Source organism: Oncorhynchus masou, chromosome 28 (assembly GCF_036934945.1).
Source record: "Oncorhynchus masou masou isolate Uvic2021 chromosome 28, UVic_Omas_1.1, whole genome shotgun sequence".
Lineage (NCBI taxonomy): Eukaryota > Metazoa > Chordata > Actinopteri > Salmoniformes > Salmonidae > Oncorhynchus > Oncorhynchus masou.
The window spans coordinates 75,395,852-75,422,469 of record NC_088239.1 but is presented as its reverse complement, the minus strand read 5'-3'; the positions used below and the strand labels follow the sequence as shown (position 1 = coordinate 75,422,469).

The 26,618-nt window shown below is 44.2% G+C and overlaps 1 protein-coding gene across 1 annotated transcript; it reads right to left on the bottom strand.

Moving 5' to 3' along the window:
* Positions 1–22,655: 22,655 nt before the first annotated feature.
* Positions 22,656–26,618, bottom strand: zgc:55461 (beta-tubulin family protein). Its single transcript, XM_064943370.1, has 4 exons — positions 26,476–26,618; positions 26,113–26,221; positions 24,043–24,153; positions 22,656–23,866 (listed from the first exon to the last, which is right to left on the bottom strand). Exons 1-4 carry the CDS (start codon positions 26,530–26,532, stop codon positions 22,806–22,808), a joined length of 1,338 nt encoding a protein of 445 aa, XP_064799442.1. The 5' UTR covers positions 26,533–26,618; the 3' UTR covers positions 22,656–22,805.

The window sequence follows — 26,618 nt, the reverse complement described above, 5'->3', positions numbered from 1 at the left end:
CTAACTAATCCTCTAACTTGTCCTGGGTGGGTCTCTAACTAGTCTTGGTTTGTCTCTAACTAATCCTGGGTGGGTCTCTAACTAGTCCTGGGTGGGTCTCTAACTAGTCCTGGGTGGGTCTCTAGCTAATCCTGGGTGGGTCTCTAACTAGTCCTGGGTGGGTCTCTATCTAGTCCTGGGTTAGTCTCTAACTAGTCCTGGGTGAGTCTCTAACTAATCCTGGGTGGGTGTCTAACTAGCCTGAGGTGTGTCTCTAACTAGTTATGGGTGTGTCTCTAACTAGTACTAGGTGTGTCTATAACTAATCCTGGGTGTGTCTCTAACTAGTCTTGGATGTGTCTCTAGCCCTGTGTGTGTCTCTAACTAGTCCTGGGTGGGTCTCTAACCTGTCCTGGGTGGGTCTCTAACTAGTCTAGGGTGTGTCTATAACTAATTCTGGGTGGGTCTCTAACTAGTCCTGGGTGTGTCTCTAACTAGTCCTGGGTGTGTCTCTAACTAGTCCTGGGTGGGTCTCTAACTAATCCTGGGTGCGTGTCTAACTAGCCTGAGGTGTGTCTCTAACTAGTTATGGGTGTGTCTCTAACTAGTACTAGGTGTGTCTATAACTAATCCTGGGTGTGTCTCTAACTAGTCTTGGATGTGTGGGTGGGTCTCTAACTAATCATGGGTGGGTCTCTAACTAGTCCTGAGTGGGTCTCTAACTAGTCATTTGTGTGTTAGTCCTGTGTGTGTCTCTAACTAGTCCCGTGTGTGTCTCTAACTTGTCCTGGGTGGGTCTCTAACTAGTCTTGGGTGTGTCTCTAACTAATCCTAGGTGTGTCTCTAACTAGTCCTTTGTGTGTTAGTCCTGTGTGTGTCTCTAACTAGTCCTGTGTGTGTCTCTAACTAGTCCTGGGTGGGTCTCTAACTAATTCTGAGTGGGTCTCTAACTAGTCCTGGGTGGGTCTCTAACTAATTCTGAGTGGGTCTCTAACTTGTCCTGGGTGGGTCTCTAACTAGTCTTGGTTTGTCTCTAACTAATCCTGGGTGGGTCTCTAACTAGTCCTGGGTGGGTCTCTAACTAGTCCTGGGTGGGTCTCTAGCTAATCCTGGGTGGGTCTCTAACTAGTCCTGGGTGGGTCTCTATCTAGTCCTGGGGTAGTCTATAACTAGTCCTGGGTGAGTCTCTAACTAATCCTGGGTGGGTGTCTAACTAGCCTGAGGTGTGTCTCTAACTAGTTATGGGTGTGTCTCTAACTAGTACTAGGTGTGTCTATAACTAATCCTGGGTGTGTCTCTAACTAGTCTTGGATGTGTCTCTAGCCCTGTGTGTGTCTCTAACTAGTCCTGGGTGGGTCTCTAACCTGTCCTGGGTGGGTCTCTAACTAGTCTAGGGTGTGTCTATAACTAATTCTGGGTGGGTCTCTAACTAGTCCTGGGTGTGTCTCTAACTAGTCCTGGGTGTGTCTCTAACTAGTCCTGGGTGGGTCTCTAACTAATCCTGGGTGCGTGTCTAACTAGCCTGAGGTGTGTCTCTAACTAGTCCTGGGTGTGTCTCTAACTAGTCCTGGTGTGTCTCTAACTAATCCTGGGTGTGTCTCTAACTAGTCTTGGATGTGTGGGTGGGTCTCTAACTAATCATGGGTGGGTCTCTAACTAGTCCTGAGTGGGTCTCTAACTAGTCATTTGTGTGTTAGTCCTGTGTATGTCTCTAACTAGTCCCGTGTGTGTCTCTAACTTGTCCTGGGTGGGTCTCTAACTAGTCTTGGGTGTGTCTCTAACTAATCCTAGGTGTGTCTCTAACTAGTCCTTTGTGTGTTAGTCCTGTGTGTGTCTCTAACTAGTCCTGTGTGTGTCTCTAACTAGTCCTGTGTGTGTCTCTAACTAGTCCTGGGTGGGTCTCTAACTAATTCTGAGTGGGTCTCTAACTAGTCCTGGGTGGGTCTCTAACTAGTTCTGAGTGTCTCTAACTAGTCCTGGGTGGGTCTCTAACTAATCTGAGTGGGTCTCTAACTCCTGGGTGGGTCTCTAACTAGTCTTGGGTGTGTCTCTAACTAATCCTGGGTGGGTCTCTAACTAGTCCTGGGTGTGTCTCTAACTAGTCCTGGGTGTGTCTCTAACTAGTCCTGGGTGGGTTCTAACTAATCCTGGGTGCGTGTCTAACTAGCCTGAGGTGTGTCTCTAACTAGTTATGGGTGTGTCTCTAACTAGTACTAGGTGTGTCTATAACTAATCCTGGGTGTGTCTCTAACTAGTCTTGGATGTGTGGGTGGGTCTCTAACTAATCATGGGTGGGTCTCTAACTAGTCCTGAGTGGGTCTCTAACTAGTCATTTGTGTGTTAGTCCTGTGTATAACTAGTCCTGTGTGTGTCTCTAACTTGTCCTGGGTGGGTCTCTAACTAGTCTTGGGTGTGTCTCTAACTAATCCTAGGTGTGTCTCTAACTAGTCCTTTGTGTGTTAGTCCTGTGTGTGTCTCTAACTAGTCCTGTGTGTGTCTCTAACTAGTCCTGTGTGTGTCTCTAACTAGTCCTGGGTGGGTCTCTAACTAATTCTGAGTGGGTCTCTAACTAGTCCTGGGTGGGTCTCTAACTAATCCTGAGTGGGTCTCTAACTAGTCCTGGGTGGGTCTCTAACTAATTCTGAGTGGGTCTCTAACTTGTCCTGGGTGGGTCTCTAACTAGTCTTGGGTGTGTCTCTAACTAATCCTGGGTGGGTCTCTAACTAGTCCTGGGTGTGTCTCTAACTAGTCCTTTGTGTGTTAGTCCTGTGTGTGTCTCTAACTAGTCCTGTGTGTGTCTCTAACTAGTCCTGTGTGTGTCTCTAACTAGTCCTGGGTGGGTCTCTAACTAATTCTGAGTGGGTCTCTAACTAGTCCTGGGTGGGTCTCTAACTAATTCTGAGTGGGTCTCTAACTAGTCCTGGGTGGGTCTCTAACTAATTCTGAGTGGGTCTCTAACTTGTCCTGGGTGGGTCTCTAACTAGTCTTGGGTGTGTCTCTAACTAATCCTGGGTGGGTCTCTAACTAGTCCTGGGTGTGTCTCTAACTAGTCCTGGGTGGGTCTCTAACTAATCTATCTCTAACTAGTCCTGGGTGGGTCTCTATCTAGTCCTAGGTTAGTCTCTAACTAGTCCTGGTTGAGTCTCTAACTAATCCTGGGTGGTTGTCTAACTAGCCTGAGGTGTGTCTCTAACTAGTTATGGGTGTGTCTCTAACTAGTACTAGGTGTGTCTATAACTAATCCTGGGTGTGTCTCTAACTAGTCTTGGATGTGTCTCTAGCCCTGTGTGTGTCTCTAACTAGTCCTGGGTGGGTCTCTAACCTGTCCTGGGTGGGTCTCTAACTAGTCTAGGGTGTGTCTATAACTAGGCCTGAGTGGGTCTCTAACTAATCATGGGTGGGACTCTAACTAGTCCTGAGTGGGTCTCTAACTAGTCATTTGTGTGTTAGTCCTGTGTGTGTCTCTAACTAGTCATGTGTGTGTCTCTAACTAGTCCTTTGTGTGTTAGTCCTGTGTGTGTCTCTAACTAGTCCTGTGTGTGTCTCTAACTAGTCCTGGGTGTGTCTCTAACTAGTCCTTTGTGTGTTAGTTCTGTGTGTGTCTCTAACTAGTCCTGTGTGTGTCTCTAACTAGTCCTGTGTGTGTCTCTAACTAGTCCTGGGTGGGTCTCTAACTAATCTGGTGGGTCTCTAACTAGTCCTGGGTGGGTCTCTAACTAATTCTGAGGTGGGTCTCTAACTAGTCCTGGGTGGGTCTCTAACTAATTCTGAGTGGGTCTCTAACTTGTCCTGGGTGGGTCTCTAACTAGTCCTGGGTGTGTCTCTAACTAGTCCTGGGTGGGTCTCTAACTAATCCTGGGTGGGTCTCTAACTAGTCCTGGGTGGGTCTCTAACTAGTCCTGGGTGTGTCTCTAACTAGTCCTGGGTGAGTCTCTAACTAATCCTGGGTGGGTGTCTAACTAGCCTGAGGTGTGTCTCTAACTAGTTATGTGTGTGTCTCTAACTAGTACTAGGTGTGTCTATAACTAATCCTGGGTGTGTCTCTAACTAGTCTTGGATGTGTCTCTAGCCCTGTGTGTGTCTCTAACTAGTCCTGGGTGGGTCTCTAACCTGTCCTGGGTGGGTCTCTAACTAGTCTAGGGTGTGTCTATAACTAGGCCTGAGTGGGTCTCTAACTAATCATGGGTGGGACTCTAACTAGTCCTGGGTGGGTCTCTAACTAATCATGGGTGGGTCTCTAACTAGTCCTGAGTGGGTCTCTAACTTGTCCTGGGTGGGTCTCTAACTAGTCCTGGGTGTGTCTCTAACTTGTCCTGGGTGGGTCTCTAACTAGTCTTGGGTGTGTCTATAACTAGGCCTGAGTGGGTCTCTAACTAATCATGGGTGGGACTCTAACTAGTCCTGAGTGGGTCTCTAACTAGTCATTTGTGTGTTAGTCCTGTGTGTGTCTCTAACTAGTCATGTGTGTGTCTCTAACTAGTCCTTTGTGTGTTAGTCCTGTGTGTGTCTCTAACTAGTCCTGTGTGTGTCTCTAACTAGTCCTGGGTGTGTCTCTAACTAGTCCTTTGTGTGTTAGTTCTGTGTGTGTCTCTAACTAGTCCTGTGTGTGTCTCTAACTAGTCCTGTGTGTGTCTCTAACTAGTCCTGGGTGGGTCTCTAACTAATTCTGAGTGGGTCTCTAACTAGTCCTGGGTGGGTCTCTAACTAATTCTGAGTGGGTCTCTAACTAGTCCTGGGTGGGTCTCTAACTAATTCTGAGTGGGTCTCTAACTTGTCCTGGGTGGGTCTCTAACTAGTCCTGGGTGTGTCTCTAACTAGTCCTGGGTGGGTCTCTAACTAATCCTGGGTGGATCTCTAACTAGTCCTGGGTGGGTCTCTATCTAGTCCTAGGTTAGTCTCTAACTAGTCCTGGGTGAGTTTCTAACTAATCCTGGGTGGGTGTCTAACTAGCCTGAGGTGTGTCTCTAACTAGTTATGTGTGTGTCTCTAACTAGTACTAGGTGTGTCTATAACTAATCCTGGGTGTGTCTCTAACTAGTCTTGGATGTGTCTCTAGCCCTGTGTGTGTCTCTAACTAGTCCTGGGTGGGTCTCTAACCTGTCCTGGGTGGGTCTCTAACTAGTCTAGGGTGTGTCTATAACTAGGCCTGAGTGGGTCTCTAACTAATCATGGGTGGGACTCTAACTAGTCCTGGGTGGGTCTCTAACTAATCATGGGTGGGTCTCTAACTAGTCCTGAGTGGGTCTCTAACTTGTCCTGGGTGGGTCTCTAACTAGTCTTGGGTGTGTCTCTAACTAATCCTAGGTGGGTCTCTAACTAGTCCTGGGTGTGTCTCTAACTAGTCCTTTGTGTGTTAGTCCTGTGTGTGTCTCTAACTAGTCCTGTGTGTGTCTCTAACTAGTCCTGTGTGTGTCTCTAACTAGTCCTGGGTGTGTCTCTAACTTGTCCTGGGTGGGTCTCTAACTAGTCTTGGGTGTGTCTCTAACTAATCCTAGGTGGGTCTCTAACTAGTCCTGGGTGTGTCTCTAACTAGTCCTTTGTGTGTTAGTGTGTCTCTAACTAGTCCTGTGTGTGTCTCTAACTATTCCTGGGTGGGTCTCTAACTAATTCTGAGTGGGTCTCTAACTAGTCCTGGGTGGGTCTCTAACTAGTTATGTGTGTGTCTCTAACTAGTACTAGGTGTGTCTATAACTAATCCTGGGTGTGTCTCTAACTAGTCTTGGATGTGTCTCTAGTCTCTAACTAGTCCTGGGTGGGTCTCTAACCTGTCCTGGGTGGGTCTCTAACTAGTCTAGGGTGTGTCTATAACTAGGCCTGAGTGGGTCTCTAACTAATCATGGGTGGGACTCTAACTAGTCCTGGGTGGGTCTCTAACTAATCATGGGTGGGTCTCTAACTAGTCCTGAGTGGGTCTCTAACTTGTCCTGGGTGGGTCTCTAACTAATCATGGGTGGGACTCTAACTAGTCCTGAGTGGGTCTCTAACTAGTCCTGGGTGTGTCTCTAACTAGTCCTTTGTGTGTTAGTCCTGTGTGTGTCTCTAACTAGTCCTGTGTGTGTCTCTAACTAGTCCTGTGTGTGTCTCTAACTAGTCCTGGGTGTGTCTCTAACTTGTCCTGGGTGGGTCTCTAACTAGTCTTGGGTGTGTCTCTAACTAATCCTAGGTGGGTCTCTAACTAGTCCTGGGTGTGTCTCTAACTAGTCCTTTGGTGTGGGTCTCTAACTAGTCTTGGGTGTGTCTCTAACTAATCCTGGGTGGGTCTCTAACTAGTCCTGGGTGTGTCTCTAACTAGTCCTTTGTGTGTTAGTCCTGTGTGTGTCTCTAACTAGTCCTGTGTGTGTCTCTAACTAGTCCTGGGTGGGTCTCTAACTAATCCTGAGTGGGTCTCTAACTAGTCCTGGGTGGGTCTCTAACTAGTCCTGGGTGGGTCTCTAACTTGTCCTGGGTGGGTCTCTAACTAGTCTTGGGTGTGTCTCTAACTAATCCTGGGTGGGTCTCTAACTAGTCCTGGGTGTGTCTCTAACTAGTCCTGGTGTGTTAGTCCTGGGTGGGTCTCTAACTAATCCTGAGTGGGTCTCTAACTAGTCCTGGGTGGGTCTCTAACTAATTCTGAGTGTGTCTCTAACTAGTCCTGGGCGGGTCTCTAACTCGTCCTTGGTGTGTCTATGTTTTGTGGGGCCACTGAGCTGGCGTTAAAGACTCCCATGTTATAGCAAGACCCTCACAGAATTCTGTTGTTGACATATTATACTCGTAACCTTGACATAAGGATAGCATGAGGGCTGCCATAAGAAGCTATGATTGTTCATAACATGACGTGAATGTCATGACACTAAAACTTACAAAAGCAAAACAGTGTAGGTAAATGACAGTTTGTGAAAGTGTTATGTACACTCCCATGCGTACATAACTGTTTTTATTTTACTATCACATGTTATGTCAGGTGACATGACATTCTTATTACAGCATCATAACGGTCTTATGGCAGTGTATAACCCCTCTTCCTTCTCTCCCAAGCACTTTCTCATGCTCTCTAACAGTACCATACTCTCTCCCTTTCCCTCTCTTCTCTCTCTCTTCTCACTCTATCCTCTGTCTCTCCTCTGTCTCTCCTCTCCCTCTCTTCTCTCTCTCTCTCTCTCTCTCTCTCTCTCTCCTCTCTCTCTCTTCTCTCTCTCTCCCTCAATTTCAATTTAAGGGGCTTTATTGGCATGAGAAATATATGTTTACATTGCCAAAGCAAGTGACATCAATAATAAACAAAAGTGAAATAAACAATAAAAAACGTACAGTAAACATTACACTCACAAAAGTTCCAAAAGAATAAAGACATTTCAAATGTTATATTATGTATATATACAGTGTTGTAATGATGTGCAAATAGTTCAAGAATAAAATGGAAAATAAATAAACATAAGATGGATATGACAGTTTATTAAAATTGTATTTGTTTTCAAATTCTTTGTGGGTCTGCATAATCTGAGGGAAATATGTGTCTAATATGGTCATACATTTAGCAGGAGGTCAGGAAGTGCAGCTCAGTTTCCACCTCATTTTGTGGTGCACATAGCCTGTCTTCTCTTGAGAGCCAGGTCTGCCTTCGACAGCCTTTCTCAATAGCAAGGCTATGCTCACCGAGTCTGTATATAGTCAAAGATTTTCTTAATTTTGAGTCAGTCACAGTGGTTAGGTATTCTGCCACTGTGTACTCTCTGTTTAGGGCCAAATAAAATTATAGTTTGCTCTGTTTTTTTTGTAAATGTTTTACAATGTGTCAAGTAATTATATTTTAGTTTTCTCATGATTTGGTTGGGTCTAATTGTGTTGCTGTCCTGGGGCACTGTGGGGTCTGTTTGAGGGGCTCTCCTCCAGGTTAATTTCTCTGTAGGTGATGGCTTTGTTATGGAAGGTATGGGAATCGCTTCCTTTTAGGTGGCACAGTCTCACAAAATTATTGCATTCACCCGCTGTATTGTGGCAGGGTGAAAGTATTTTTGTGGTAGCAGGGTGGAAATAACCACTTTTGCGTTGGGGAAAGTGGAAGAAGCTTTTTCAATCACTCCCTTTAGTGTGGTTGCCACCCTTTCCTGCTGGGCCCTCAGGTCATTTGTGCCCGTGTGAATTATGATATGGCTGGGGGACCCTAGTCTGTCCTCTGACAACAGCTCCAGGGCATGCCTTGTTGTTTGGGCACCAGAGTTTAGCCACTTTGTGTTTGTGAAAAAGTTTACCTTCTTGAATGTATTTGCCATTTGAGTCAATGAGGAGCACAATCTCTCTCTCTCTCTCTCTCTCTCTCTCTCTCTCTCTCTCTCTCTCTCTTTCTTTCTCTGCTTTGTTCATTGTGAGTGGTCAACAAAGGAGAAGGAGACGGAGCACACAATCAGGCCACTACAGAGTACAGTATCTGTCTCCCCCTCTCCACACAGATGCCGGATGGTGCATTTGGGCAGCACTGATACCGCTTCCCTTATCAACTCTATCACTTCCTATTTCCCCGGCGACCTAGGAAGAGCATTGTGATGTCACACCGACCCTTCCATTTTCCAGGGAGAGCAAGTGCAGCTGAGAGACACCAACGGACGCTGCACAATAAACAGAGAAATACTTGGTCTTGGGTTATTTCTTCGGCTCTCTGCACAATATTGTTTTTTTTTGTTGAGTACGGTACAGCAAAAATGTAAATGTGTTATTGGTCAAACGAACTGTCTGACTTGCACTTGTGGTAGTTAGTTATGACAATGAGGTTGTTGTTGCTTTGTTTATGACGTTTTTTTTACGAGAACAGATCATAAAATGATGAACTATAAGTTGAAAAGAAATTGAAAACTGGGTAGTGAGAGTATGTTACATCATTAATTTTCATTACACATCCAACACAGAGTAGTGTGTGATTTCAGAGGTCCAAAGGGATCTAGGGAGTTGTGGAAGAGGAGAAGAGGAGTAAGGGGGAAACTTCTAGAACCCTGTCTGATCCCAATCTGAACCACGGTCGGAAATGAGCGTTGTAATAGAACACCGCAAAACGTTGCACGACCCCGCAGGCAAAGACCGCACCGCCAGCCCTCGTAATACCCTACAAAACAACACACCCTTCAAACATGGCTCCAGCCCTCTTCTCCCTTGTCGCCCACACGTTTTCCATATCAAAAAACCCCTCTCCTCCCCTAATCCTACCCCCTTCTCCCTACCTCCTCCTCTTTGCCCGCCCTGCTCCTGCACAGGAAATGAAAACCATTTTTAAATCATTTCTAAACCGCAGGGGCTTCAGACCAGGAAGTAATCAGCGTGGGAGTGCGAGCTAGTGAGTGGCCAAGGGCCAAGGATGATCTAGGGTTTGAGGTTAGGGTTGGGACAGAGCTGCCCTCCTGTCCCTGTCTCTCTCCCTCTCTCTCTCAAATTCAAACAAGCTTTATTGGCATGAGAAGAGCAATGCAAATTGCAATTTTGGCTGAAGCAAACCCAAAATAGATCAATCATACAAAGTTACAGTAAAAAATCAAATATGCCCTAATACCTTAAGAGAAGTTTCCATCCCTGTGTCCTATTAACAAGTCCTTTCGTATCTGAAGTACTGCAGTAGCCTACTGTAGGTGGTAGGCCCGAGGGGACAAAATCAGCCCATCTTCTTTCCACATTTCAGTGACATCTAGGTAATATAATACAGGAAATAAAGCTTAAAAGTTTTTGGAGCGATAGCAAATCTCCTTTACATCTTTCTCTCTGTCCGTCTGTCAGGTCCTCCCTCCTTCCCTCACTTTTTCCTCAGAGGAGGGTTGTACAGTAAATTGGAAGATGTTCGCATTCGTCTGAGTTATCATCCCCTTTTCTGTCCCTTTGCGACCTCCGCCGACCTCGGAGCAAAGTCGCAAAAGGTGGCCACCTAGGAGACGCTCTTCACTGAATCCAGCTGATATCATCTCCTCTGACATTTCCCCCTCCATTCTATCTGAAAAGACCCAGCCACTGACATTACAGCTAAGCAGCTCAAAAGCCCAGTCAAAGCCCAGTCAAATGGCTCTTTCTCAGACTGCTGGCAGGTCAGTCCCTCTGGGGACCCTGGCTGAGGAATCACATAAAGGGAGATATGACAGGAAGCGTCTGGGTCTCAGAGGCTCAGAGACATCGCGCCAAAGCAGGATGGGTCACATGTAACATTGGGAGACCTCAGTTGTCCATAAATATGTTGCTGTGTGTATGGTTTCATTGCTGTATGGTTTGATATAGAGATAGATAGGCCTTGAGCGGCCTATGTCTTTATGTTTTGACTTCCGGTTTGACCATGAAAACAGTGGTAGTTTGTACCAATTTATTCCCACTAGGTTGATAAGGGACTAGGGAGTTTTAACTGTAAAACAGACACGTGGTTTCAAATATAAAACATAGAGATGCATTATGTAGTATTGTAGACAACAAACTAACCCCTTATTTTAGCTCTTGTATGTGTCCAAGCTTACTCTCTAACCCTTCACTGCCCCCTGGTGGGAAAAAAAACACCTGTTAGTCACGCTATAGAGTTGAGGTCAATTCAGCAGGAATGTCTCCATGGGAGAGCAATTGACTGGAATGTTGATGGAATTGCTCCCAACCTTTTGACTGTCAGCACACTCACGCCTGAACGTCATTTAAACCCCTCCACTCTGCTTGTCTCCATGTATGAGAAAACTTATTTGAAAACAGTTCTAACTGTTTTCTAAATCTCGCTTTGTGAGGTAACATGCGGTTACCACGGTTACTTTGTCTTGTTTTGATGAACAGCATTAAAATCTGCATAAGTCTGAATATGTGCTCTGAGACGGCATGTGCCATCTCCACATGAGCGATGGAAGGAAAGGGGGATGGAGGGAGGGATGATGAGCCCTGATGGGCGAGAGAAGATCAGTGCTTCTGAAAACAGCACGGGTCATTTCTCCTCGCTTCTCCCTTTCATTCCTCCCTCTTTTCTCATGGTGGCGTGGGAGGGTTCATGAGATGGGCAGACCCGCTCCCCCCCACCCCTCCCTGGAGACAGATGGAGCGTTCCACTAGAGCTCCTTCCAACTGCAGGGGGCAGAGCAGGGAGAGTGTGACTGACAAGCCGCTCCAGGGGAAAAGACAGAATAGAAGAGAGGGGAAAATAGAAGAGAGAGGGGAAGAGGGCGAGAAGAAAAAGGAAAAGAGGAGGTGGGAAAAGATGAGAGGAGTAAAAGAGGGGAGAGAAAAAGAGTGGGAGAGGAAGTAAAATGTGTGAAGATACACACTCACACACACACACACACACACACAGACACACACACTTTCTTCATCCTTGCAGAGGTCATTCCGCTTCAACACCAGAATAAACTTGAATACCAGAATACGTTTTGAAAGACCCTCAACCAAATGTACCATCTCTGGGATAAGCCACATCCCACAACAACCATAGATAAAGTAAAGCCACACTGCAGCCTTACTCAGAATGTTTGCATTCTAAAGACAGGTTTCACGTCAATATCCAATGGCAATGTCCACAAGGGGAACGCTTGTTGGGAGTGTTGGTTGTATAGTAACATGTCTGCCCCTTCCTATACAGAATTTTCTTCTCAGACCATATTATATTTCAAAACACTAGCATTAATAACAAAATAGATCAGTTGTTATATCACTTGCAAGGCACAGCTGAGCATAAATGGGGGGAAAAATGCTATGTTATGTTACTGGACTGATGGTACCTGCATCTGATGGTCAGTCTCAGCAGAGGGAGGGAGAGAGCAGCAGAGGGTCCGCCTCTTAAGGTCCCTGTTCAAATCAAATTGTATTGGTCACATACATGTGTTTAGCAGATGTTATTGTGAGTGTAGCGAAATGCTTGTTCTTCTAGTTCCGACAGTGCAGCATTATCTAATAAGTAATATCTAACATTTCCACAGCAAATACCTAATACACACACATCTAAGTAAAGGAATGGAATAAGAATATATAAATCCGTGGATGTGCAATTTCAGAGCACACAGACTAAGATACAGTAGATAGTATAGAATACAGTATATACATATGAGATGAGTAATGCAAGATATGTGAACATTATTCAAGTCAATTTATTAAAGTGGCCAATGATTTCAAGTCTGTATGTAGGCAACAGCCTCTCTGTGCTGTTCTCTCTTTTCCTCAGGTAAGACTGACCAGAGATAGGGGACACTGTCTTCCACCTGATGGTAAAACTTGAGTTGCACCACATTATTTCTGCCTCATGTACAAATTCATGTTGTTCCTCTGACCAGAGAAAATGAAATGTTCCTCGATATTAAAGTGAGACAGGAAGAACAAGCTGCTATTAATAAAAATGCAAGCCTATTGATACACTTAACTATTCAATCATTGCAGCTGCAGCGCAAGTGGAAGTAGGTAAAGCGCGTTATAAGTTTTGTAAAAGTGTTGAATAAAAACAGTGTTGGCAGTGCTGAATAAAAATGTAAATATTAACTAAATTGTAAAAACAGCAGCTCTTTGCTCTATTCTTTATTCTTTAGTCTTTCTGATCATGGTTTTAAAAGTCATTAGATATTATGTAGGCTAGTGTGAAACTTTGCTGTGGGATTCGTGGAAATTGTAGGCACCGTGATTTGAGCTATTCGATTGGCCAGAACTTTAGGCGCACTTGATTCAGCTCTCCTGGTCTGCCGGGGAGGCAGAGTTTGTCCCTTCAGATATATGAAATAGTTAAAAATGGGAACAGTTTTCGTATCCAATGGCCAGGGCTTCTGAATGAAGTGCACCTACCACAAAAGCGCAAGACGAATAAAAAAAATAGGAGTGCAAGGCTTTCGTTGGCTTTTCTACAGAAACGTTTGTTGATCGACTAGGAATGCCTTGCGAACAACCGGTTGGTGACCAATGTTCTAAGTGAACCATGGTGCTATTTTGCTTTATCTGCATTTGATTGAATTTGGGCGTTTATGTGCTATCGGAAACGGAGAATCCGAAGTACTCAATTTAATGGTTTAGTTTATACTGTGCTTCCAAGTGGTATCAGTAGAAAATTCAGATATCGTCGTGTACCTCTGGAGTTTCCTAGTTCCCGAGTAGCACAAGAACGCAGCATTAGCCTCAATGATTCTGATTGACTGAGCAAGAGGGAGGTGGGTTTCAACCCGAAGGGATTGAAAGAGCAGTCTTCTGCCTGAAGCTCTGAGTGTCACAATATTCCCATCTTAATCTCCTACTCCCATGAGTCCCAATCTTGCAGTGACACCATGGGCATTTCAGTAACACTTTCTATCAACCAACTGTGTGTAATGCGTTGGGAATACATGTATGCATTTATGTAGGTTAGTATACGGAGTTGTGCACTAGGATAACGCTTACAGTAAGCCTTACAATGCAATATATTGTTCCAGTTTTTTTATTGTTCCAAGTGTTAGGCTTTTTGTGTTTGCAAGATTTGGAGTGTATGACATTGCGCTGCATGTTTTGTCATATGTCTGAATGTTTGTGAAGCATCTGAAAGTGCGTCAGTGTAAGAGAGAGTGCCTTGGACAACATCTTCTCTGTATGATACAGACGTCTGGCATAACACACACACACACACACACACACACACTGAACCCCAGGATTTCGACAGCTCCAGTGCGGCAGGCCTTGATTGATGAGCCCATTCCAAATGTTTTTTCATCCAAATCAGTGGGAGTTTAGCTGCAGCACGCATTTTAATACCAAACAAAACATTAGCCTGAGAGTCCCTGGGCTGCTTCCCTCTCCACGGATTTCATTAGTCATCTCTCTGTGGCGAACAAACGCTCCGCATGGCTCCGGGACATGGAGGGGTAGAGATGGAGAGATGAGAAGGAGGAAGGGAGGAGGTATGGAGAGATGGAGGGCAGGGGGCCATTAGAGGATGATAATCTCCTTCTGTGATGCTTCACCGATAGGGAAAATCCCAGAAAAATTCTGTGGAGAACGTGTTCTTCTTTCCTGGAACTGGTTTCAACCTGAGTTTTGGTTATTGTTTTTCACCTCAGGACCTCTCAGTTGCTGTTTTGAGGTACACTCTTGTTTAGCCAAACAGAGTGGTTCACATGGGGCCACGGCTAATAGGGCAATTGTAGAGGAGGGCTTTGGGTTTATTTATTATTATTTATTTATTTACTTTATTGGCAAGAAGCACAGGAACAAAGTGCCCTGCTTGATTCCAGTGTCTCCTGAAAATAAAAGTTCAAATTAAATCTCGACCCTATTCAACCACTTCCACTCTCCCAACTCTTTTTGTCACTGTGGAAAGGACAGCTTCAGCCAGCCAAGCCTGGCATAATATGATAATATATGCCGCTCCACCACACAAGCCATACGTGTATGACTGTGTGTGCCCCTCTGGAGCCCCAAAAATAAAAAAATAAAGCATCATGTGTGGGTAATGGCTCATATGGCCCCAGACTGGGTTCCTTTCAGCATAAACCCGCTCATTCTGTCCCTACTGGGCTCTAATGCAATTACACCCCCACATCTGCAGGGGGCTCTCTCTTCTCTCTGTTGCCCCGGCCCCCGTTTTTGAAGGGGCAATTCGGGGAGGAGGTGGTGGAGGGTTTGAGGCGGGAGGTTCGCGTTCACGATTCGCGGTTAATCAATCATCGCGCCGCCTTAATGACGTCCCGCTGCTCCCCTAATGTCTTCTGGCAGGGGCGGCCGCCGCTGGCTCGGAGCTCACGCAGGCACACATATGGCCGCCGCGAGTGAGTGACAGGACCCCTTTTGCGCGTGGCGCCCCGCACGCCGGATGCCATCAGCCACACACAGCCGCCGCCGGCAAGGAGTGAAACGCTGGAGAAAAAGGAGAGGAAAGAGAAAGGAGACGAGAGAGCCTCTTGAGTCCTGCGTGCCTGCCTGCTTCGCTGGGCTCCACTGTCAAAAGTGAGGTGTCAAGAACAATGCAAGTAGCGTATGTGAGAGACTTAGCGTATTATCTCCAACTTCTTTTTGTAACACCCCGAAGAAGTGTGAGCTCAGTTCATTAACTTTTTCACAGAATTAGTACAGAATATTACATGATTGCATCCTCAGAGAGACTAATTTTGTGGTTTCTTTTTCAGAAGAAACATGGGAAGATACTTAAAATGTATAGTACCAGTCAAAAGTTTGGACACACTCATTCCAGGGCTTTTCTTTATATTCGACTATTTTTTTACATAGAATAATAGTGAAGACATCAAAACTATGAAATAACACATATGGAATCATGTAGTTAAATAAGTTAAATTAATCAAAATATATTTTCTATTTGAGATTCTTCAAAGTTGCCACCCTTTGCCTTGATGACAGCTTTGCACACTCTTGGCATTCTCTCAACCAACTTCATGAGGTAGTCACCTGGAATGCATTTCAATTAACAGGTGTGCCTTCTTAAAAGTTCATTTGTGAAATTTCTTTCCTTCTTAATACATTTGAGCCAATCAGTTGTGTTGTAACAAGGCAGGGGTGATATACAGAAGATAGCCCTATTTGGTAAAATACCAAGTCCATATTATGGCAAGAACAGCTCACATAAGCAAAGAGAAACGACACTCCATTATTACTTTAAGACATGAAGGTTAGTCGGAAAATGTCATGAACTTTGAAAGTTTCTTTAAGTGCAGTCGCAAAAACCGTCAAGCACTATGATGAAACTGGCTCTCATGAGGACCACCACAGGAAAGGAAGACCCAGAGTTACCTCTGCTGCAGAGGATAAGTTAGAGATTACCAGCCTCAGAAATTGCAGCCCAAATAAATGCTTCACAGAGTTCAAGTAACAGACCCATCTCAACATCAACTGTTCAGAGGAGACTGAGTGAATCAGGCTTTCATGGTCGAATTGCTGCAAAGAAACCACTACTAAAGGACACCAATAAGAAGAAGACACTTGCTTGGGCCAAGAAACATGAACAATGGACATTAGGTCAGGGGAAATTGTGAGACGCAGAGTATGGGAACGGATTATCTCTACATGTGTGGTTCCCACCGTGAAGCATGGAGGAGGAGGTGTGGGGGTGCTTTGCTGGTGAAACTGACTGTGATTTATTTAGAATTCAAGCCACACTTAACCAGCATGGCTACCACAGCATTCTGCAGAGATACGCCATCCCATCTGGTTTGCGCTTAGTGAGACTAGCATTTGTTTTTCAACAGGACAATGACCCAAAACACACCTCCAGGCTGTGTAAGGGCTATTTGACCAAGAAGGAGAGTGATGTAGTGCTGCATCAGATGACCTGGCTTCCACAATCACCAGACCTCAACCCAATTGAGATGGTTTGGGATGAGTTGGACTGCAGAGTGAAGGAAAAGCAGCATGTAGGAACTCCTTCAAGACTGTTAGAAAAGCATTCCAGGTGAAGCTGGTTGAGAGAATGCCAAGAGTGTGCACTGTCATAAAGGAAGCTGGTGGCTACTTTGAAGCATCTCAAATACTACATGATTCCATATGTGTTATTTCATTGTTTTGATGTCTTCACTATTATTCTACAACGTAGAAAATAGTAAAAAATAAAGAAAAACCATTGAATGAGTAGGTGTGTCCAAACTTTTTACTGGTACAGTACGTGTGTGACATTTAATCCTGTTCATGTACAAATGGCCCTTTTCTTTCACATTCCTTTAGAATGGTAGGTAGTGGAAAGGTTAGAGCGGGTCAAATCCTCAGGTCCGACAGGAGAATATGGTGGCAGTGAGCCGGTGATGGTTTCTGGCATCAATCTCCTAGATGCCGTCCTCTGCCGTTGTGCCCTTGAGCAAGGTACGTAATTACTTTCTTCTCCAGGGATGTTGCAATGCTAACATGATTGGGCTCAACTCCATTTTTATTAATTCCATTTGAGAACAGAGTTCAATTCAATAATTTGATTAAAAAATGGCATTAAAAATCCTTATAAAAAATCTATGCAACTTTTTGATCGTGGAAAAGGAATTTCAAATTAATCTCCTGAACTGACTACAGTGAAATGGAAACAACCCCACAACCAGAAAAGCAAATGACCCAACAAGAAGAACACCAACACTGGCATTTGTGAGCAGTGGGCATCATTTTCCATCCTGGCCTCTCTCATTGGTGGAGATAATCCATAGTGCCGTTTCCATGGCGAGGTAGGAAGAGGGGGATGTAGGAGGGGAGGGGAGGGTGGGGGGTACTCTTTGGTCGTTGGCATTTGCATGCAGAGGGGGTGATGGTAAGCCCCATCTGTCCACCGGAACGCTTCCTAATTTATGTTAGCTGTTGTTGTCGTTGTTGTCACTGCTCTCCACATCCAACATCCCTTCCCATCTCTCTCTCCTTCTCTCTCTCCTCAGTGGTAGTGACAGCAAAGTAGCTCTGGCACTAAAAGAGCAATCCATCATCCGTTTAGAGCTCCACTTTGACACCATGAGCAGAACAGTGTGTGTGTTAACACTGGGAAGATTAAAACTAAGGGGCCTCAGGTGATTGGTGATTGCTAGAGAAATAGGAGACATCTGATGACAAATACAAATAGACTCCAACATCTGATACTGTCAAAAACAGAAAAGTAGTGGTCAAGGCTTAGCATGGACTACTATATGTTTGTAACCATTTCTGTAGCCTGATCCCAAATCTGTGTCATTTCAGCTCCTTGTGTGCCAAAGGAGTGGCAAGCAGTGGAATGATGGTACAAACAGACTGGTACCAAGGCTACCATTTCTGCAGTTACCATGCATGAACCATCATTGCAGGTTGGATATTTTATAAAGGGAAATTACTGGTTTGTTGTGATGCAGAAGAAAGATTTTGGAAGTACTTGTCAGGGATGTGTCTCATTAAGTATTACAATGTGATAGTCATTGTATTGAACAGTGTGTCATCGAAACATACTCAAGGCATGACCGCACATCATAAAATGTTTTTAAAGAGTATCTGTTGCTTTTTTCCAGTGAGAAGGTGACTTCAGCTTAAACAACAGAGACTAAGGGCTCAATTCGATCTGTATCGCGACAGTTCAGCACTATAGTGAGATTGAAATTGAAGGACAATGGTCCCGCGTTTGCGGAGACTGCATTCACAGTAAACACTGCATACAGTGCATTCGGAACGTATTCAGACCCCTTGACTTCTCCACATTTAGTTCCATTGCAGCCTTATTCTAAAATTGATTAAACATATCCCCCCCCCCCTCAATCTACACACAATACCGCATAATGACAAAGGAAGAACAGGTTTTTAGACATTTTTGCACATTTATTAAAAATAAAAAACTTATCACATTCACATAAGTAGTCAGACTCTTTACTCAGTACTTTGTTAAAGCCCATTTGGTAGCGATTACAGCCTAGAGTCTTCTTGAGTATGATGCTACAAGCTTGGCACACCTGTATTTGGGGAGTTTCTCACGTTCTTCTCTGCAGATCCTCTCAAGCTCTGTCAGGTTGGATGGGGAGCGTCGCTGCACAGCTATTTTCAGGTCTCCAGAGATGTTCGATTGTGTTCTAGTCAGGGCTCTGATTGGGCCAATCAAGGACGTTCATCAAGGATCTCTCTGTACTTTGCTACATTCATCTTTTCCTCAGTCCTGACTAGTCTCCCAATATCTGCCGCTGAAAAACATCCCCACAGCATGATTCTGCCACCACCATGCTTCACCGTAGGGATGGTGACAGGTTTCCTCTGGATGTGACGCTTGGCATTCATGTCAAAGAGTTCAATCTTGGTTTCATCAGACCAGAGAATCTTGTTTCTCATGGTCTAAGAGTCCTTTGTGTGCCTTTGGCAATCTCCAAGCGGGTTATCATGTGTCTTTTACTGAGGACTGGTTTCCGTCGAGCCACTCTACCATAAAGGCCTGATTGGTGGAGTGCTGCAAAGATGGTTGTCCTTCTGGGAGGTTCTCCCATCTCCACAGAGGAACTCTGGAGCTCTGTCAGAGTGACCATCGAGATCTTGGTCATCTCCCTGACCGAGGCCCTTCTTCCCCATTGCTCAGTTTGGCCGGGCAGCCAGCTCTAGGAAGAGCCTTGGTGGTTCCAAACTTCTTCCATTTAATAATGATGGAGGCCACTGTGTTCTTGGGGACCTTCAATGCTGCAGACATTTTTTGGTACCCTTCCCCAGATCTGTGCTTCGACACAATCGTTTCTCTGAGCTCTATAGACAATTCCTTCAACCTCATGGCTTGGTTTTTTGCTCTGACATGCACTGTCAGCTATGGGATCTTACATACAGTACCAGTCAAAAGTTTGTCACACCTACTCATTCCAGGGTTTTTCTTTATTTTTACTATTTTCTACATTGTAGAATAATAGTGAAGACTTCAAAAATATATTTATATTTGAGATTCTTTAAAGTAGCCACCCTTTGCCTTGATGATTGCCAAGAGTGTGCAAAGCTTTCTCTCAACCAGCTTCACTTGGAATGCTTTTCCAAAATGTGCAGACGTGCAGTTGCAAACGTAGTCTGGATTTTTTTATGGCGGTTTTGGAACAGTGGCTTCTTCCTTGCTGAGCGGCCTTTCAGGTTATGTCGATATAGGACTCGTTTTACTGTGGATATAGATACCTTTGCACCTGTTTCCTCCAGCATCTTAACAAGGTCCTTTGCTGTTGTTCTGGTATTGATTTTCACTTTTCGCACCAAAGTACGATCATCTCTAGGGAACAGAATGCGTCTCCTTCCTGAGCAGTATGACAGCTGCGTGGTCCCATGGTGTTTATACTTGCGTACTATTGTTTGTACAGATGAACGTGGTACCTTCACGCATTTGGAAATTGCTCCCAAGGATGAACCAGACTTGTGGAGGTCTACAATTCTTTTTCTGAGGTCTTGGCTGATTTATTTTGATTTTCCCATGATGTCAAGCAAAGAGGCACTGAGTTTGAAGGTAGGCCTTGAAATACATCCACAGGTACACCTCCAATTGACTCATGATGTCAATTAGCCTATCAGAAGCATCTAAAGCCATGACATTATTTTCTGGAATTTTCCAAGCTGTTTAAAGGCACAGTCAACTTAGTGTATTTAAACTTCTGACCCCATGGAATTGTGATACAGTGAATTATAAGTGAAATAATGCTCTGGATAAGAGCGTCTGCTAAATGACTTAAATGTAAATGTAATAATCTGTTAATAATTGTTGGAAAAATGACTTGTGTCATTTTGTGTCATGCACAAAGTAGATGTCCTAACCAACTTACTAAAACTATAGCTTGTTAACAAAACATTTGTGGAGTGGTTGAAAAACGAGTTTTATTAACTCCAACCTAAAGTGTATGTAAACTTCCGGCTTCAACTGTATATACTGTATTCTATTCTACTGCATTTAGTCAATGCCACGCCGACATTGCTCGTTCTAATATTTCTTCATTCCATTCTTTTACTTTTATATTTGTGTGTTTTGTTGTGAATTGTTAGATACAACTGCACTGTTGGAGCTAGGAACACAAGCATTTCGCTGCAAAATATTTGGTTTTAAATATACTTAAGTATCAAAAGTAAAAGTATAAATAATTTCAAATTCCTTAAGCAAACCAGACGGCACAATTTTCTTTTTTTAAATTACGGACAGCTAGGGGCACGCTCCAACCCTCAGACATAATTTACAAACCAAGCATGCGTTTAGTGAGTCCGCCAGATCAGAGGCAGTAGGAATGACCAGGGATGTTCTCTGTTTAGTGAGTCCGCCAGATCAGAGGCAGTAGGAATGACCAGGGATGTTCTCTGTTTAGTGAGTCCGCCAGATCAGAGGCAGTAGGGATGACCAGGGATGTTCTCCTGATAAGTGTGTGGATTAGACCATTTTCCTGTCCTGCTAAGCATTCAAAATGTAACAAGCACTTTTGGGTGTCAGGGAAAATCTATGGAGTAAAAATTTCATCATTTTCTTTAGGAATGTAGTGAAGTAAAAGTATAAAGTTGTCGAAAATATAAATAGTAAAGTACAGATACCAAAAAAAACGACTTAAGTATTTTTACTTAAGTAATTTACATCCCTGTAGGTGACCAATATCATGTGATTTGATTTAGAAAGCTGAGGCTGAATAGGTAGACGTTTGAAGGCAGAAGGATATGCAGATTTCACAGAAAAGAAAGAAAAGAAAACTGATTATAAACAGCCCAATCATAAGAACCCTACCCATTAGTCAATGAAAATGTAGGAGAGATGCTATTCTATTCAATGTCTTCATTATTCACATTCTTGTCTGGAGTAGTTCGACATTGTGATGGCGCCATCTGCTGGATGTGGTCTCTACACTTCTTTGGGGCTGCTTGCAGTCCAATTCTCTACTCTTCTCATAGAAATGTGCACTTGCTAACCCTACCGCAATGATTGATAAGGCCTTGGATTGGTATGCGAGAGCAAGGGAGTTTCTTACCCCAGTCCATTTGCTGACACATGCCAGATCTTACAACGCCTGGATGGGAATGTTAAGTATCAGGTAACCACATGTTACAGCAACCTGTCAGTCGATGAAATGGCACGCAAGCATTGGTTATTGCGTGCAACGTCGGAGCAGGGGAAACTATCCAAAATCTTGGGGCACGTTCCTCTGCCCAGGCGTGGCTGACGCATGCCAGATCTTACAACGGCTGGATAGGTATTTTACTTATCTAACCACATATGTTATAGCAATGGTCGAGTTCTTTCGAAGTGGCCTGGTGCCCCCGGTGGGCGGAGTTTGCGCATTTTAGACTATTCCATTGGTCTATAAGAGAAATCTCCATCCACTCGGGGCACTGGGCCATGCAAAACGAACTCCACCAATCCGTCAGTCGATAACGTGGCACTCTACCTTCTTGCCTTTGTGCTGTTGTCGGTGCCCAATAATGTTTGTACCATGTTGTGCTGCTACCATGCTTCCATATTGTGTTTATATCATGTTATGTGTTGCTGCCATGCTGTTTTATGTGTTGTTCCTACCATGTTGTCTTAGGTCTCTATGTCATGTGGGTTTTGTCCTATATTTTTAATGCAACAGCCCCACAGGAGGCTTTTTGGTAGGCCATCATTGTTAAGTGTTTCTTAACTGGCTTGCCTAGTTAACGGTTAATTAAATAAAGCAGGGGAACGCAACCTAAAACTGACACTAACCTTAACCAAACCCTAACCCAACTTTAAACTATTCTGAAATTAAATATGGTTTTAGTCTTCCTCTATGCTTGGACAGATAAAAAGCAATTGGCAAAATACCTGGAAACAAATACTAGGCAAGTTTGACTGTTGAATAAATATGAAGGCTTACAAGTGGTAACAATTCCATATTTAAAAAAAAAAAAGTTAGTTATGCATAAATGAGCTAAAAGCCACCCTCCAAATTAAATTATCACTCAATTTTTCAAGACTCAGTCAAATATTTTTTGCAGGTGACTCATTATGGTTTTAGCCCTTTACAACCTTAAATCACATTTCCATGTGGAAGTGGACCATTTGCAATGATTGTACCTAAAGTGTGTTGTATATGTAACAGTATAACTTTAGGCCGTCCCCTCACCCATACCCGGGTGCGAACCAGGGACCCTCTGTACACAGCAACAGTCACCCACGAAGCATCGTTACCCATCGCTCCACAAAAGCCGCAGCCTCTGGCAGAGCAAGGGGAGCTACTACTTCAAGGTCTCAGAGAAAGTGATGTCACCGATTGAAACGCTATTAGCGCTGCACCACCGCTAACTAAGCTAGCCGTTTCACATCCGTTAGATATAATTGATTTGAACACTGAGATGGATTGACAGAGTACAGGAGACAAAAATGCTATCAAAGTTATGCCTTTAATAGAGATTTGGTTCAAAAGTTGGAATTTGACAGCTTGAGAAGGCCACAGTGAAAAGGGACAGATAAGACAAACAGGACACTGAAAAATATCAGTAAGGCATGTGAAGTAAGCACACATGACACATATTTACGCCAGTTCCTCCTCTCCTTCCTCCTCAAACTCTCCCTCCTCCTCGGCGGTGGCGTCCTGGTACTGCTGGTACTCAGACACCAGGTCGTTCATGTTGCTCTCAGCCTCAGTGAACTCCATCTCGTCCATACCCTCCCCGGTGTACCAATGGAGGAAGGCCTTACGACGGAACATGGCGGTGAACTGCTCGGAGATGCGCTTAAAAAGCTCCTGGATGGCCGTGCTGTTGCCGATGAAGGTGGCGGCCATCTTGAGGCCGCGGGGAGGAATGTCGCAGACAGCGGTCTTGACGTTGTTGGGGATCCATTCGACAAAGTAGCTGCTGTTCTTGTTCTGGACATTCAGCATCTGCTCATCCACCTCCTTCATGGACATGCGGCCCCTGAACACTGCAGCTACGGTGAGGTAACGGCCGTGACGTGGGTCGCAAGCTGCCATCATGTTCTTGGCATCGAACATCTGCTGGGTGAGCTCGGGCACAGTGAGGGCCCTGTACTGCTGGCTCCCCCTGCTGGTCAGGGGGGCAAAGCCCGGCATGAAGAAGTGGAGACGGGGGAAGGGCACCATGTTGACAGCCAGTTTACGGAGGTCAGCGTTGAGCTGGCCAGGGAAGCGCAAGCAAGTGGTGACCCCGCTCATGGTGGCTGACACCAGGTGGTTGAGGTCACCGTAGGTGGGCGTGGTAAGTTTAAGGGTACGGAAGCAGATGTCATACAGAGCCTCGTTGTCAATACAGTAGGTCTCGTCTGTGTTCTCTACTAGCTGGTGGACTGACAGGGTGGCATTGTAGGGCTCCACCACAGTGTCTGATACTTTGGGCGAGGGCACTACACTGAACGTGTTCATGATACGATCGGGGTACTCCTCGCGGATTTTGCTGATGAGCAGGGTGCCCATGCCCGAGCCTGTGCCCCCGCCCAGGGAGTGGGTGAGCTGGAAACCCTGTAGACAGTCACAGCTCTCTGCCTCTTTCCTCACCACATCCAAAACAGAGTCCACCAGCTCTGCTCCCTCTGTGTAGTGGCCCTTGGCCCAGTTGTTTCCAGCTCCACTTTGGCCTGCAGACAAACAAAAGGGACCAGGTCTTTTGACAACATAGTAATGCCCAAAATTAATACAATATCCATTGTAGCAATATTAAGACACTTCTTCCTTAGGATGTAGTATTCATGAATACAAGTTGTTGGATCAAATATCATTCTAAAAATCTCAAAAGCAGAATGCCAGGGCTCACCGAAGACGAAGTTGTCTGGTCGGAAGATCTGTCCAAAGGGACCCGACCTCACAGAGTCCATTGTGCCAGGCTCCAAGTCCACTAACACTGCACGGGGGACATACTTACCTCCTGCAAAGCAAAAGACAAACGTTTGAGGCATTGCATTGCCCACGAAACCATGAACAACCACCAAATGCATTGGTCACTCATTTTCTAATCAAGTTCAACCAGTGGTGTTACGTGCGGGAGCGCAATTATTATACTATATATATTTTTTTAAATCATCATAATTTCTCAACGTTTGTACCGACAGATTTAATATAGTTATTGAATATGCATAAAATGATTTATAATTATTCACGTTTTACAGGGGAAATGTCCAAACGGCATCTGCATGCTAATCATTTGATCTCAAATAGTTTAATAGGAATATGCGATTAGATCTTAAATTACTGTTTTGTGAGCAAATTAGAGTATATGGTATTAAACTATTACCTTTGTATTTTGTTTCAATTAAAGCATAGGCAGGGCCAGATTAATGCAGGGGCTTACTGGTACTGAAAATGTTTTCCAAAATAAGGAATAAAATACACACACACTAAAAAATTAAAGACCCAGTAAAATACTACTTGAGTAAGAGTCAAAGTATTTTGTTTTTAAATATACTTAAGTATCACAAGTAAATGTAATTGCTAAAATATACTTAAATATCAAAAGTATAAATCATTTAAAATGTATTATATTAAGCAAACCAGAGCCTAATTTTCTTGTTCTTTTTCTTTCTTTGCAGTGTGCCAGGGCATCACTGGGGTCAAACTACCTTCCCTCCATGACACCTACAGCACCCGATGTCACAGGAAGGCCAAAAAGAGCAAGGACATCAACCACCCGAGCCACTGCCTGTTCACAACGCTACCATCCAGAAGGCGAGGTCAGTACAGACCGAGAGACTGAAAAACAGCTTTCGCTCAAGGCCATCAGACTGCTAAACAGCAATTACTAACTCAGAGAAGCTGTTGTCTACATTGAGACCCAATCACCTGCCACTAATAAAATGGATCAATAGTCACTTTATACAATGCACTCTAAATAATACCACTTTAATAATGTTTACATATCTTACATTACTCATATATACTGTATTTTATATCATCTATTGCCCCTTGTCTATGCTGCTCGGCAATCGCTCATCCATATACTTACATATTCTCATTCACCCCTTTAAAACGTGTGGATTAGTAGGTAGTTGTTAGATATTGCTGCATTGTCAGAACTAGAAGCACAAGCATTTCACTACACTCCATTAACATCTGCTAACCATGTGTATGGGACAAATAAAATGTAATATGTGCACGAATTGAACCATGTTCCTGTCCTGCTAAGCATTCAAAATGTAACAAGTACTTTTGGGTGTCAGGGAAAATGTATGGAGTAAAAAGTACATCATTTTCTTTAGGAATGTAGTGAAGTAAAATTTGTGAAAAATATAAGTAGTAAAGTACAGATACCCCCCCAAAACTACTTAAGTAGTACACCACTGAAAATAGGCATACTAATCATTATGCGATCTTACAAGACACTCGGACAGCGTCGTACATGAGTCCCAAGTCCATAACAAGCTGTTGAGGACAACTCCTCGTAGTTCTGTCTGACGTTGTTATTAGGTGGGATTTGGTCCGCTCAGGGTGTGCGCAGAGCGCTTCGAAGTTGGCCCAGGAAAGACCTCGCCACCCAGCGCGTTCCCATACGCGGCCGAGTTTGGGGTATTTTTGTGGTAATTTAGTATTATAACGACCCTGGGTTTATAAGTACGGATATCGACTCTACCGCTTGAGCATGACTTTGCACGGTCGATAGCGCGCTAGGCTTCGGGCTAGAAGGTCGAGGGTTCGAGACCTGCGCCTGCCTCTTTCATTACAGTATAATATATTAATTATTTATCAGAATATATTTTCCAAAAATATTTTTACCAGCTTCGTGTAGGCCCCTATTCTCAAATTGAAAAAAATGTGATCAGCAGCACTACAACCCTATTTTGTTTAAATGACTAGAGAATATATAGAACTAGCAGGCTAATAGAGGACCTACCCGTGGCTTCATTGTAATACACATTAATTCTCTCCAGCTGAAGGTCACTGTCCCCATGGTATGTGCCAGTGGGGTCGATGCCATGTTCGTCACTAATCACTTCCCAGAACTAGAGGAAAGAAATGGAACAGGTGTTAGCTCCAACTCACATCCCATAAAATATGCCAGCGAAGCAATTTGCAGGGAATTAATCAAATACAGAGCAATTACAATACAGAAAACGTGCGTAATGTAGCCTAATAGTAGTAGCCTAGCTAGATCATTTATTTAGAACTAACATTAGATACATTACAGACAATGCAAGGCAGGGCTACGTTACTGGGCTTTAATGAAGGGTGAAATAGTCTGGAAAGTTGAACCAACCTTTGCTCCAATTTGGTTGCCGCACTGACCAGCCTGCAAATGCACAATTTCCCTCATTTTGAGTGAATGGTGTTTTTTTTTTTTTTTTAACAGGTGAAGTATAACTGCCGCTGTCGGATATACTCTGAAACAAGAAAGAAATA

Bases quoted from the DNA above. Each gene is read 5' to 3' on its own strand.
- zgc:55461 (XM_064943370.1), bottom strand. From the start codon at position 26,532: ATGAGGGAAATTGTGCATTTGCAGGCTGGTCAGTGCGGCAACCAAATT. The intron at 26,222-26,475 runs GTTGGTTCAACT...TCTTTCCTCTAG, and splicing joins GCAACCAAATTGGAGCAAAG to TTCTGGGAAGTGATTAGTGA. The intron at 23,867-24,042 runs GTGAGCCCTGGC...GTTTGTCTGCAG, and splicing joins ACCAGACAACTTCGTCTTCG to GCCAAAGTGGAGCTGGAAAC.